We start from the raw sequence: 14,499 nt of genomic DNA, 5'->3' as shown, positions 1-14,499 counted from the left end.
ATAAACTCCAAAACATCAGTCCGTGACATCACTAACACCTTCACCCCTGCTCTGTGGAGATTCTCAATCAACTGTTTGAAGAAGACTTGGAGTGCAGCAATAAAGAGGCTATACTACAAGATGCAAACCACTCATCAGTAGTAAGAATCAAAAGGCGAGATTGTTTGCAAAGTACCGAGATGAGCCACAAGTTCTGGAACAAAGTTTTATAGACTGATGGGACCAACATGAACCTCTACCAAATTGATGCCAAAGAAAGGTCAAAGTGTGGAGAAACAAACGGTGTTTTCTTTCATTCACTTAAATACTCTCTGTTCCAATACTTTTGCTCACCTAAAAATATTTGGTGGTCCGATACCAAATATGCTATGTTCAAAGTAGTTTAACGCATCTAGGTGTAAATAAAAGCTGAACTTCTTAACCCCTGTCTCGTGTTCATCTTTCTGAACCCCAAAAGAATTGTGTGTCTGTGTGTGTGTCTGGATCGGAGGTGTTCCTCTGAAAGTTGAGTTTGATGGTGTGAAGTAGGTAGTGGAGCGGCACAGGAAGTGCGGTTAGGGCAGGAAGATCCAGCGGCAGCCGCCTCCGTGCTGACTGCTGCAAACTGCAGCCCTCGAGCATTACATCACCCCGAGCCTGCCACTCACACTCCCAATAGGCGCAACAAATGACATTCAATTAACTCAGGCAGTGTTTTTACGTTCATCTTTAAAGTACATTTGAGTGGAATGTGGTACTGTAAGGAACCTGAACATAGCTTGTGTACTCAGTCAATTGGGTTACACGAAACTGCTGGAGTGCCAAAACTGCTAGTCTTACAAATGCTGACACACACGCACACTCAACCAAAACCCAAAACAAACCAAAATGCTGATTGTCATTTGTGCCCATGGGGAGACCCTAAATGGCAGCACTGTGCGGGATGGGTGGTCCACGCCCATGTTCTCCTCCGCAGCAGACAGGGCTCCTTTGTCGTGCTCAGAGAGGATCTGTTTAGTAACGCACACCACTCAGTGAGGCACGCTGGTGTCCCAGGACTGGTCCTCCTGCTGGCTCTCCCTCCCCCCAATCAAAGGGAGCAAACTGTAGCTCCACCCCCTGGGACTCTTGTTGTGTTCTAGCTTTGAGACCAGCATCAGAGATCTGCAATTTGATATCTGGTCTGCTGAGGCCTGTCTATCTCCTGCTAAAAGGTTCTCTCCAGGAGGCTGTTGGGTTGTGTCGTGGGATTTGGTGTAAGTGCATTCTCTGTTCCTGAGGGGGTGAGGATGAGCCTGGGGACTGATGGCCTCTGTGCTGCTGAGCGTCCTGCTGAAGGTGCTGAGCTAGGGCTTGAGTACCTGTACCCAGGATGTAGAGTCCCCTGCACTGACCGTCCTGCTCATCCCCCCCTCTTTTTCCTGTCCAGTCGACATCCGGGAGATTAAGGAGATCCGGTCGGGGCAGAAGTCGCGGGACATTGAGCGCTATGTGGAGGACTCCGCTGCCCGGCCTGACCAGGCGCACTGCTTCGTCATCCTGTACGGCCCCGAGTTCCGGCTCAAGGCCCTCAGCCTGGCAGGTACCCTTCCAACCTGTAGGAACAGACTGACTGAAGCTCATGCATGCGTTTCTGTATCAGGCAGGCAGACAAGCTTGCCCACACAGACATGTGCAGGCATACAGATGGACACAGTTTAAGATGTACACAGCCCATACCGACTAATATGCCTATACACAGAAATGCTCTCATGCAGGCAGGGTCACACGATCACACACGGTTTTTTATCTTTAGCTAATCATCAAGCTTCACCTGTCCTAAGTGGGCATTAGAGTTGAATGTCTGTTTCCCCCTGCTCCTGATTGCTGACTTGCCTGTCTGTGTTCCAGCCACATCGGATGAGGAGATGTCCATGTGGGAGAAGGGTCTGACCTCCCTGGTAACAGACACACTCCAGTCCTCTACCCCGCTGCAGGTCGAGAGGTCAGTCTTCATCGACAAAAGTCAGGTTCAGCATGTGTGTCTGGGCCATGTATAAGAGATGTCCTGTAATTCTCTTAACTTATTGAATTATACCATGGAAAGATTCAGGAAAGTAATTGCACTTTCTCTTTCTATTTCTCTTTGCTACATTTAGGTGGTTACGGAAGCAATTCTATGCAGTTGATCGCAACAGAGAAGACAAGTAAGTTCTGTTTTCAGAAATCATTGGGAGGAAAGAAAGTATTTAAACACCTGACCAAAATTAAGAGAATTAATATTTCTCTAAAGCAATAATGTTCAAGAAATTAGGCTGATGCTTCATGCTGATGTCATGGTTAGTATGAGTGGTGTTGGCATTCCTGCTGCATTCTTGGGGTCAGAAGAAACATTGTTAATCTCCAATTCCCCTTTTCCTGAAGCAGGCTCCAGATTCCTCTGTGACATTTGATATCTTCAGGCATTTAGTCTCATCTCTTAATCTGATATAGGTGTGGTTGGTAATGACATTTTACAGTAGGCATGGGTTGCAGTGTTCTCAATTGATCCTGCTGTTGGTATTGTTTCTGATGGTTTTTCTAGCTGACATGCCAAGTAATGCACCTATGCAGTCTTTTGTGATGGCCTGTTCATGGCATGTTTGTCAGAGTTTCTAATGCATTTGTTTGTCTTTCAACCATGGAAACATTCAATAAGCCTGCACATTTATTTGGCAATTTATTTTTCAATAAAATATATATCCTGTTTGAGGTGGTAATATGATTTCCATACTAAAGCACATACTACTACTATTATTAATGCTTTGGTTTATAATGCCTCATTAACTACATATCTTGAATCGAATATATTAATCTGTAATTTCAGTGCACTATTGCTGCCATTAATGTCATGTTATGAGTGGAAACTGTGTTCGGTGAGAGGTATGACAGGGCTGGTCCTAGTTCCGGCCATTACTCCTTTCAGGACAGTGGCTTATCCTGACCTCAGTTCAGGTCAGCAGTCATCATGGCAACCTGAGAACATGCCCTCAGTTCTAGGGGAGAGAGGATAGGCCAGGCCGGTCTCCTTAGCACTCCAGAGCTCGCAGCCATTGTTATACAACCGCATACGCAATGGTCTCTTCCACCATGCATGAATTAAGGTGGATACGTTAGCTTAACGGAAAGCGTTTGTATTCTGTTCTCTAGCAGCTTCCTCGTGATTGTCCTGCGCCAGTGTCATAACATGGCAGTCGTCCAGTGCTCAACCCTCTGGATTTTATTTTAATACCTGTGTTTGTCTCTGCTTTATTTTAGGATTTCCTGCAAGGATCTGAAAAGCATGCTGGGTCAGGTCAACTACAGAGTCCCCAACATGAAATTCCTGCGCGAGAAGTTTCCGGTAACACGCTCGGCTTTATAAGATTCCCCCTGCCTTTCCCCTGCTCCCACTTGCGTGCCCTTTGGATCTAGATCAGGATGAGGATGTGAATGTTGATGCATTAATATAAGAATGGTTGTGTGCAAACTGCTTGATCACCTGTGTCAGCAGTGGCAGCGGTATATTTGTGTATCAGCGTGGATTTGATTTGTGTACTCTGGACCGGTGAGGGAAAAGCGTGATGCTGCTCTGAAAGGATGTGGAGCACTTTCGGAAGTGAAGCTTCCTTGCTTCCTCAGGATATCAACAAACACATTGCATTTGCATTATTGCTGATTCTACTCTACCTCAATGCTTACTGTGTACTGGCTCAGATTTTCTGTGGTAACCAGGTGGTCACTTCCTTTGTCCTATGTTCCTTCTGTCTTCTAGTTCTTTACTATAGCACCTTCTGGTGCAGTATTTGCTTGTGCATATTGCCAAAGAGCTCTGTTCAAGGACATAACATCATTGGCCATGTCCATTTCTAGCTTTTCATGAAATGGATTCAATTGGAATATTTCATCTTCAGTGATGGATGCGGAGTTGTTTTTGCTGTGCTGTGACGATGAAATGGTTAACTCCCACACATTCTTACTAATTGCGAATTTAATATTTGGGTTGGCATCTTTATTGCTTTATTGCTCGTCCATGCATCATGCCAATTGCATCCTGTATATAAACATTTTGACCTCTTCCTATTCCATTACCGCAAGGAACCTGGGGAGAAGGAGACTATTGCTCTGATAACACTCTTTATACTTGAGTCATAATGAACAATGCTTTGTGGACGCAGTCCCAGATAAATAGTTGTGTTGGCATAGATGGAGGTGCAGGCTGAATGGGCTAGGCTGCAGCTGTGGGCTCTGAACATGGTGCAATTGAATGCATAGCAGGGACCATGTGTGTTGGGGGTAACCTCATCTGTTCACACGCACCTGAAGTATGCAATCATTTTGCCATATTGTGTTTGACAGCTGACCTGTAGGGTTGTTGGGAAGGGCAGTTCCACTAGTGCTGCCAGAACGTGAACGAGCGTAAACTTTATTGAACTTGTAATACAACACCTGAAAAGCAGTCAATGAAAAGCGGAGTAGAAAAGTAGAGGTTTGCCTTATTCCAGCATTTTGTAACCTTATTAGTTCTCAAAGCATGTACGCCTGTAGGTTTTATTTCAGATCAATCATCTCTCCTCCTGCTTTCAGGATGTGGAGCTGAGGAACGGGGACGTTACCTACAGCCAGTTTGCCCAGCTGTATCGCAGCCTGATGTTCGACGCCCAGAAGTCTGTGAGTATGCGTGTGATGGAGGGAGCAGGAGACTGGGGATCCAACAAATGCTTGTGAAACAACTATAGGGGTTCTTCAGAAGTTGGGTGTTGAAGGATGCATGGCCTGAACTCTCCCCATCTTCGGCCATGCCATGTCATCAAACGCCCTGTGCGCACACCTGTTTGATCATAATTGTCTGCCATGATTTTCCGTTCCCCGAGCCGCCCTTTCCCCCATCAGCAGAATGTCTTTATCCCATCTGCATCAGCCACGTGCGTTTGCTCTCTAATGGCTTCCAAATCAATACCTCCCAGTTTAGCTCCCGACAGATTTTTCTGGTAAAAGCCATTAGGCCTCTGGCTGCTCTGCGGCTGAGGGTGAACCGAAACACGTTCTTGTTTGCGTGCTTGCAGCTGTCTCATTTCTGATATGACTGCTTTATTGTGTTTTGGAAAGTATCACTGTTGCTTTTTCATTGGAGTTTGTCACTGTGGATGTGTTGTTGGTTCCTTTTGAGTGTAAAGAAATGTGAAATATTTACAGTGAATGCAAAATCTTGGAAGGGCTTTCATTATTTATTAATATGGTAATCTGGAGAGCACATTCCTTACTATTGCTGTGCAATTATATGGGCTATGAGACTACTTCTCCACTTCAGGAACTAAGTTTTGCATCTTGCATCCTCCTTGTGATTATGAAAGCAATGTTAATGCTGAAGCTTGGCATAAAGCATAATTATGTGTATATAGTATACCAGGCAAATTATCTTTCCCCATGTTTCTTTTCCAGATGGAAATTCCTTTCCTACAGAGGCAAGTCATTACTTTGATCAAATATTTCCAGAATCTTTTGTGTCCTTTACCACTGTCTTGCTGTGGAGCTGTGTAATAACGTAGCCCTGCCCTGCTGTATCCTGCAGGTTCACAGAGAGACCTGACCAAGCCAGAGTCACACTGGAGGACTTCCAGAGCTTTCTAATGGAGTATCAGAAGGTGAGGAGCATTACCAGCTGACCTACTCATCGTGTTCCGCATTGAGTGGCACGCCCAGTGGTGTTAGGAGTATGGTTCTGAATCCTTTTTAGTCTTTACTTTTTGACATTATCTATGTATCATTATCAATGGTTCAGGAAGGGCATTGGTTGTGCAGTTCCCCCAGGAGTTTGGAGCATAAGATGGAGGCCTTACAATGGTATTGAATGTCAGGAAGGGAGTGATGGATGCCCCTGGAGACTGGGAAGTGAACGGGGGGCTCAGTGTGCCTGGTTCTTGTTCTCTGAAGTATGTGTGTGTGTGCAGGAGCTGTGGGCCACAGACAATAACCAGGTGCAGGAGTACATGTTTAAGTACCTGAAGGATCCACTGAGGGAGATCGAGCAGCCTTTCTTCTACCCAGAGGAGGTGAGTTCTCCCTACAGGCACAATGAGGAATGTGAGGAGGACACCAAGCTTTCATCTTCACTTCAGCTATCACACTAACTCTGGTGGTTTCAAGACTTCTCAGTCGAGGTCTGTAATGACTGTGGATATTACATTTTTCTACAAGTGACCCTCCTTCACAGCGGTTGAAGGTTTGTCATTTTTGATTGTGTAATTTCCAGTGGAAGGAATGTGCTGTATTTTCCTGAATGCTTGATGGTCCATAATTCAGGGCAGTGTGGTCAGCATGTCTGTACACAAAAATGTGGAAAAAATGGTTCATTTTTAGAAATAACTGAACAAAACAAACAGTGACTGTGCACTGAAGAATATACTAGAAGCTGAAAAACACCTTTATCATCAGTGATATGAATTCAGCCCAGTAGTTTCCTGCGACAGATTTGTTAGCCATCATAGTAAATTGATGGTAAACTAAACTTGTGAAGAAATGTATTGAACTGGAAAGAGGTGGCACCATCATTAAGGTGGCAGTTTGACTTTGGGCTCTGGGCTAGATTTAGCTCATTGAACACTGAAAAAAGTGATCTGGAATACATCACTCAGTAAATTTGAGCGTATTTCTGGGGCTTTAATGTGCTGCCTGTGTATTAAATGATGGAATGAGGCCAGATCATCACTAATTCCAGCTCTGATTCACTGGAGGTTGTCAAAGGGTCTTTTATAAAAAAGACGCTTTGATTCTGCCCTCTCCCAGGCATGCATGTACAACTTCTGGTTTTGGGACTTTCAGAGCTGACCTGAATTCAGTTGTTTGCTGTGAGCCACAGCTGTTTTAGATTTGATCTCCTGATATTGGCGCTGTAGGCTCAATTTAGTGGCACAAAGACCGGTAAATCTGCTATTAAAAGGACTCTGGATTTGTTGAAAACCATTTGTGAAAAGCGTAAAGGTTGTTTATCAAAAGCAAGCCATAAAGTACAGAGGTAGATTGGCTATGACTCAGCGGCCCTGGAGGCTGAAGTGTCCCTCCCTCCCACTCTGTCCCTCAAGGTAATGATGGTGCCATGGCTTTATGTTCATGTGGCAAAGTAGCTGCAATGGGATCCTCCAATCTAGCTCAACCACCTGAGTCATGGCAGGTCTTTCATGCACAGCGCAAATGCAGAAAGTGTGTTTATGCGGAGAGGCATTTATGAAGATGGTTAATGAGTGAAGAAGTGTTTGTGAGTTTTACCCTTTGCTAGTTTCACCCAGTTTATCATGTCCACCAGTCACCAGAGATATTGTCCCAAAAACGCAATAGTTGCCAATGCTGACCCACAATCCCTAGACCTTTTCCCTCTCTGCGCAACCCTTAAAGTGTGTCCCCCGACCCCCTTTCTCTCCACAGTTCCTTACCTACTTGTTCTCCAAAGAAAACACCATCTGGGACTGGAAGCTGGACCAGGTGTGCCCTGAGGACATGAACAATCCTTTGTCGCACTATTGGATTTCCTCCTCCCACAACACGTAAGGAGATCAGGGGACGGCAACCCTGAAAGTCTTCTGTGTCTGCTCATTTTTTTCCGGTTTAAAATTATGATTCATTTAATTCCAATAGAAATATATTAACTGGTTAGTCACTTGTTATGAGAAGTGGAATGTTATAGATTTTCAAGATCGATAGGAAAATACCAGTGTACTTTCTTGTGTATAACATTGCAGTGAAATGGTGCATGTGTACATTGTATTCTGAAAGGGGCAGTGTCTGTCAAGTATGTCATAATAGCCCTGAACTCTGAAAGGCTTTTCTATTTTTAGCTACCTGACAGGTGACCAGTTTTCCAGCGAGTCTTCTCTGGAGGCGTACTCTCGCTGTCTGAGGATGGGTTGCCGCTGCATAGAATGTGAGTGGCCCTTCCCAGTACGCCTTCACTTACACACACGCATACCCTGCCCACCTGTCAGTCAGATCTCACGACACCTCGTGGCTCCTCTTCCACTCAGCCCACTTCAACCAATTTGCTGTCCAAATCTGCTACAGACCAGCAATCCGTAACATTTGTCAGACAATGCACATCTCCAAAATGAATACAAATGGAACATTATGATCAGCTTGTTTTCCAACAAAATGATATAGTTTTTCTGGGTCTGCCCATGAGAAATGAGCTTTCTGAGGTGTGTGTGTGTCTTTCTTTCAGTGGACTGCTGGGATGGGCCTGACGGAATGCCAGTGATTTATCACGGACACACCCTCACCACCAAGATAAAGTTCTACGACGTCCTGACTACCATAAAGGAACACGCCTTCATAACATCCGAGTGAGTCTGCATGGGGTTGTTCTCTCGTGCTGCATTTGTCCTGATCCTGTCCCTCCCTCCAGCATGAACCTGCATGTGGGCACTGCTCAAACCTATCACCCAGCTCCCATCCTGTTTGTGTCCAGGTCCTCAACACAAAGACAGGAAAATGGCGTCAACTGCTTTTTGCATTGGAGTGCATTCCAGTAGATGCCATGCTGCACTTTGCAGAACTGTTTCAGAAAATATCCATGTACCTTGCTGATGGGTATATAAATGGTGGCTAGCTCCAGATTTCAAAATGTCGACTGGTATGTGTACATTTTGTAGCCCTAGACAGGATCAAGGCACATTCTGTTGGAAATTGTGTGCATGCATTTCAGTTGTGGACAAACACAAAGATGGCCATTAAGAGCTTATATTCACTCTTGCCTCTGGGGAGAGTTGTTAATTGTTCAGTTAAAAAAACAGCCACTGTGCAGGAAAGAGTGAACACCACAGAAAATGTTTACTAAAGGCATGCTGTTTGGAGTATTCCTAAACATTTAGTTTCTGTGTGGCCCAATTCAAATCATCCCTACAAGTTTGACATTGGTAAGGCAAATATTAGCAGGGGAATGTGAAGTTTGTCTGACCCAACCCCCATGTGTCCTTGTTTAGGTATCCTGTCATCCTCTCCATTGAGGACCACTGTAGTATTGTCCAGCAGCGGAACATGGCAACCTTCTTTAAGAAGGTGTTTGGAGACATGCTGCTAACCAAGGCTGTGGACATTTCAGCTGATGGGCTCCCCTCTCCCAATCAGCTGAAGAAGAAGATCCTCATCAAGGTGAGCCTCTGAGAGCACTTTTCATATCAGCATATTGGCTGATATGGGGTTGAAATCCTATTATGTTTTGTGTGCATCAGACTGTTTTTCTGTTCTCAAACCTGCTGCCGCTGAAAAGGGGGGCATACATTTTGGCATGAACCATTGAGAAGATTATTATGTTGAAGTGTTTTGTAGTCTTATCTAATTTATCTTCTTTCATCCTTGTGTGCAGCACAAGAAGCTGGCAGAGGGAAGTGCATATGAAGAAGTCTCCACCTCTACACCATATTCAGAGAATGACATAAGCAACTCAATCAAGAATGGCATTCTCTACCTGGAGGACCCCATTAACCATGTGAGGACCACTGGTCACATTGCTGATCATTAAACCTCCTCAAACACTGAAATTAATGACATTACATAATATGGTTTGGAGATGATGTACTGTGAATGGCTGTATCCTCTTTTCCTGGACATCCTCTCTGCTGGTGGCGTGGTTGACACGTCCTCCCTTTTTCAGGAGTGGTATCCTCACTTCTTCGTCTTGACGAGCAGCAAGATCTACTACTCTGAGGAGACGTCAAACAATCAAGGGAACGATGACGAAGAGGAGCATAGAGAGGTGAGGAAGACCAATCTGACAATCCGCTGTTTTTGTGCTGTAGCATTAATGGCGGTGATGTCGTGGGTAAATGGATACAGGGCACTCACCTGTCTGAGTAACTCTGAATGAATATGACCTGCGTCATGCCCGAGGCGTCTCACCACAGCTGCTCTGTCTGTCCCAGGTGTCCAATGGCATGGACCAGCACGTGACAGAGAAGTGGTTTCACGGGAAGCTGGGTGCGGGCCGGGATGGGAGGCAGATCGCCGAGCGGCTGCTGACTGAATACTGCCTGGAGACTGGCGCTCCCGATGGATCCTTCCTGGTGCGGGAGAGCGAGACCTTCGTGGGAGACTACACCCTGTCCTTCTGGTAGTGATGACACGTCTGCCATCTCAGCGTCCATGTTCTCTGAGACCTATAAATTAAGGCTGTTGTGAGCCAGCCGCACTGGATTATGTACATTTTATAGCATCGATCACAACTGTAGATCAGCCATTGATTAAATATATGGTTGTCATGGTCTGTGCTGGTTTTTCATTCTCAGGTTCTGGGCTAACAGTGGAGGGTTATGCCTGTTTGTTGCTTCTCATTGCAGTTACAATTTCACAGCAGATTTTAACTGCAATTAATGATAGGTCCTGTTCAATTAGCAAAATTGTATTTGCTTAGCAAACTACTTGTTCCAGGTTGATATTATGTAATTGTACACTGGTCTCAAAAAATGATTTGTAGTAACCTGGTCAGCACCTGCATTGGTAAGGGGTTTCAGTTTGAATTATTACGGTTTATGAATATTCATGATGAGCTGACTGAGTTCATGGGTGGAAGAAACCCTTGGTAGAACTTTCTGCCCCCTGGGCGTTCCTCCTCTGGGTGGATGTTCTCATTGACAGTTTGCTGCTACAATGACTGTATGAGCACAGTTGACCCATGCTGACCTCATGGAGGCCCTTTCCCAAACCCTGACCTCCAGGCGCTCCGGAAGGGTCCAGCACTGCCGCATCCATTCCCGCCAGGAGGCCGGCAGCCCCAAGTTCTACCTGACGGACAACCTGGTGTTTGACACGCTGTTCGCCCTCATCACGCACTACCAGCAAGTGGCTCTGCGCTGCAATGAGTTTGAGATGAAGCTCACAGAACCTGTCCCCCAGACAAATGCCCACGAGAGCAAGGAGTGAGTCTCCCCACTACACCGTCTCTCTCTCTCTCTCTCTCTCTCCCTCTCCCTCTCCCTCTCCCTCTCCCTCTCCCTCTCCCTCTCCCTCTCCCTCTCCCTCTCTCCCTCTCTCCCTCTCTCCCCCTCTCCCCCTCTCCCCCTCTCCCCCTCTCCCCCTCTCCCCCTCTCCCCCTCTCCCCCTCTCCCCCTCTCCCCCTCTCCCTCTCTCTCTCTCTCCCCTTTCTCTTTGTCCTAGTTTCTTCTAGAATAATGCAAAACTGCCCTTATTTATCTTCCAACAATAATGCTGTCTCTCCTGCACCAGTGATGGAATATCATGTGTCTGTGCAATCCTGTAAGGTGGTATCATGCAAACCTGACGAGGAGCCAGGCAGAGAACATGCTAATGAGGGTTCCTCGAGACGGGGCCTTCCTTGTGAGGAAGAGGACGGAGCCCAACTCCTTTGCCATCTCCTTTAGGTAACCCTAAACCCTCTCTGACTCCACTGCTCCTCTGTTTTTAACATCTTGAAAATAAATATTCTTCAAGTCATTCTTAATAGTGCTATTCCTTTCATCATACTTTAATTCTTAGTATGGTTATTTCTTATACAAGTATTTAGAATTGCAAAAACATTTAGTCTGCTGTGCTTGCTCCTGAAAGTAATTCTGAGCTGTAACTATTCTCCCTGTTTAGTATTGTTAGCGAGTTTTGCCTCCGTTTCTCAGTATGTACTGCAGGAGGATGTGACCCATTTCCTTTCTGTTCAAACCGAGAATGTGGTTAATATCTCCTAAACTCAGTTATTACTGGAATAGAATGGGGCCAATGGCTGTTCTTTGTACTTGTCTAGTGATCTTACAGTACTGATAAAGAATGCTGTGTGTCCTCTGTCAGTACTGATAGATAATGTTGTGTGTGTCTGTTTTTCTGATTTGAGAACTTGTCACTTGAGAATTTGTTCCCTTTTGACCAATCAGAGCAGAGGGCAAGATCAAGCACTGCCGTGTTCAGCAGGAGGGTCAGACAGTGGTTTTGGGGACCTCTGAGTTTGACAGCCTGGTGGACCTCATCAGCTACTATGAGAAGCACCCCTTGTACAGGAAAATGAAGCTGCGCTACCCCATCAATGAGGAGACCCTGGAGAAAATCGGCACGGCGGTGAGCCCCAGCACACACTGTCCAGGCACTCCTTTATCCCAGCTTCAATAACCACACCCAAACCAGTCTAAACAATGCCACCCCACACTGTACAGTTCAGCCTCCTATGAGTTTAACTGGTCCATTCTCTGTGTCCTTATGATCTCGCTTTCCCATTGGCTCTATTGTAAAAGTGCCTATTGGACCTGCCCTTTATTTCAGTTCCTCCTGTAACCAGCTCTACTGAAGGCCCAAGCTGCTCATACGCTTGTGCCAGCCGCTGCCACCATAGCCCTTCTCATGACTGTCCTGTCGGCGATGCCGCTCTGTCTACAAGCATTCCCTTTTTCAGCCAGATTGAGTAGGGAATGATGTAGTGAAGTAATTTCATCATCACCTCTTAGTACTATTTTGTGTATTGCCCCCGATGCATTTCCCTGATAGGACTGGGTCTTAAAGAACAGATTGATTATTGTTCATCTTTTTCTCCCCCCACAGGAACCAGACTATGGGTCTTTGTACGAGGGACGCAATCCTGGATTCTATGTAGAGGCCAATCAAATGCCCACATTTAAGGTGCGTGTTCCAGAGCAGCTGAGGCGGTTGTGTATCTGTTACGATTTCTACCACCTACACCCACAGTGGTTGCAAACATTACTTTGTCACTGCCTGCAGTAGCACATGGCTACGAAATGCACGCACACATGTTCACGTGTGGGTCTGCGCCCCCCTCCCTCTTCTGTTTGTGTTGCTGTGCTAACGCCTCTGCCTCCCCCTCCCACAGTGCACTGTGAAAGCCCTGTATGAGTACAAGGCTCAGCGTGATGATGAGCTCTCCTTCAGCAAGAACGCTCTCATCCAGAACGTGGAAAAACAGGAAGGGGGCTGGTGAGTGACGCCAACTGGGGCAGGAAGTGGGGTAGTGCGATCTAGTCGTGCGCCACACGCCCATCATTCAAAACCGCGCGGCAAATGTCAGGTTTCCTTTCCATTTATCATAGAACCTTTATAACAGGAGGAGAAAATAAAGGTGGTTTCGGTGCGGATTATGGGGTTTGCTATGCGTTTAGGTGTCCAGAGAACAGAAAGTTTAATCCTTTGCTCTCTCACCAGGTGGAAGGGAGACTGTGGCGGGAAGAAGCAGCTCTGGTTTCCAGCCAACTATGTGGAGGAGATCAGCCCCACCGTTGTGGAACCGGACAGATCTGTACGCTTCTCTCCCGCTCGTTCACAATGCATATGTGAAGTTTTGCTATAGCACTTTGCCTGCATGTAAAGATTTTACATACCAGGCTTAGTGGTGTTAAAAGCGCTGTCAGTCACATGCCGTAGCTGACCCACACACGCTCAGGCTGTATTGACTGTGAAAGGGGCCTCGAGTGGTAAGTGGTAAGGGAGCTGCTTTGTTGTGGGCCACTGAGGTAGGGACTGCAGAATGAGCCTGTACTGTGCTAACAACCCCCCCCCCCATCTGTTCAAACACAGCCACTGACAGAGAACAGCCCTCTGGGAGATCTCCTCAGAGGAAGTGTGGACGTGTCTTCCTGTCAGATCGGTGAGTGGTGCCCCCCCTCCCCCACTGCAGCACAGGGGACAGTTCACCTTGCCCCGGGCCCCTCTGTAGAAGTCTCTACTGTTTGCTCTAATCTGCATTGACATGCTCTAAATATTCAATAAACTAACAGCTAAATGTGCACGTGATGTCTTCATTTACTCACACTATGAGCCTGCCTAATATTTACTTAAGGTCTCATTGGGAGAGGAGGGAAAGGTAGCATGTTTGAGAATTATCGGCTCTCCTCTTACTCTGTAGTGTTCTCAATGCAATGCCGACAAAGGCATGTCTTTGTCACAAACATTTTTTTATTCTGCTATATCAGCTGAAAGTGCTCTCTGTAAATGCCAGCAGTAATGGCTTTGATGGCCAGGCTTCCTAACTGGGTTTTGCTTTTCCCTCCTTTATTTTTTTGGAAACATTCCCTCCTCTCAAAAGTGGTGAGGCAGGATGGGAAGGGCAGCCGGCCCCACGTCTTCTCCCTGTACACTGCGGCCTCTCCTCGAGCCCCCCAGGTCCTGGACATTGCCGCAAACACGCAGGAGGAGCTCAAGGTCTGGGTGCTGAAGATCCGAGAGGTCACCATGACCTCGGAAGCCAAGGTCAGTCATTGGCATGCACGGATGCCCAGGAGGCAAAGCACAGGGCAAGAGTTCTGGGCACAGTGCTAGGAAAGACCCGGAAAGATGGTGTCATTCTGTGTATTACACAAAGCCTGCTGTTGTGACTGTGTATGGTGGTCTCTGTGTATGTAGTAATCTACAAATACATGTTCTCTCTGATAGCTGGAAGAGGGGAAGATGATGGAGAGGAGGAAGAAGATCGCCCTGGAACTGTCTGATCTGGTCATCTATTGCCGGCCTGTGCCTTTTGATGAGGACAGTAAGGCTGTTTTGATTGTTCTTCCTAAAACGCTCTGTCTTTAGGTCAATACTCTGAGC

At 46.3% G+C, this 14,499-nt stretch overlaps 1 protein-coding gene across 1 annotated transcript in view; it reads left to right on the top strand.

The window, feature by feature from the left end:
- plcg1 (phospholipase C, gamma 1) overlaps positions 1-14,499 on the top strand; it is a 30,843-nt gene that overhangs the window by 8,939 nt on the left and 7,405 nt on the right. Inside the window, exons 3-26 of the mRNA XM_061257773.1 lie at positions 1,409-1,561; positions 1,870-1,963; positions 2,118-2,165; positions 3,256-3,340; positions 4,564-4,647; positions 5,419-5,441; positions 5,549-5,621; positions 5,928-6,029; positions 7,399-7,517; positions 7,809-7,894; positions 8,189-8,309; positions 8,949-9,117; positions 9,332-9,454; positions 9,620-9,721; positions 9,888-10,075; positions 10,680-10,880; positions 11,223-11,342; positions 11,844-12,024; positions 12,502-12,579; positions 12,788-12,891; positions 13,117-13,210; positions 13,489-13,558; positions 13,997-14,160; positions 14,344-14,440. Of these exons, the coding sequence (XP_061113757.1) occupies positions 1,409-1,561; positions 1,870-1,963; positions 2,118-2,165; positions 3,256-3,340; positions 4,564-4,647; positions 5,419-5,441; positions 5,549-5,621; positions 5,928-6,029; positions 7,399-7,517; positions 7,809-7,894; positions 8,189-8,309; positions 8,949-9,117; positions 9,332-9,454; positions 9,620-9,721; positions 9,888-10,075; positions 10,680-10,880; positions 11,223-11,342; positions 11,844-12,024; positions 12,502-12,579; positions 12,788-12,891; positions 13,117-13,210; positions 13,489-13,558; positions 13,997-14,160; positions 14,344-14,440 (2,679 nt within the window). The remainder of the gene's footprint in view (positions 1-1,408; positions 1,562-1,869; positions 1,964-2,117; positions 2,166-3,255; positions 3,341-4,563; positions 4,648-5,418; positions 5,442-5,548; positions 5,622-5,927; positions 6,030-7,398; positions 7,518-7,808; positions 7,895-8,188; positions 8,310-8,948; positions 9,118-9,331; positions 9,455-9,619; positions 9,722-9,887; positions 10,076-10,679; positions 10,881-11,222; positions 11,343-11,843; positions 12,025-12,501; positions 12,580-12,787; positions 12,892-13,116; positions 13,211-13,488; positions 13,559-13,996; positions 14,161-14,343; positions 14,441-14,499) is intronic.

This window comes from Conger conger, chromosome 10 (genome assembly GCF_963514075.1).
Source record: "Conger conger chromosome 10, fConCon1.1, whole genome shotgun sequence".
NCBI classification, from domain to species: Eukaryota; Metazoa; Chordata; class Actinopteri; order Anguilliformes; family Congridae; genus Conger; species Conger conger.
Note: the sequence above shows the minus strand (reverse complement) of the source record. Positions and strands in the feature narration are given on the sequence as shown.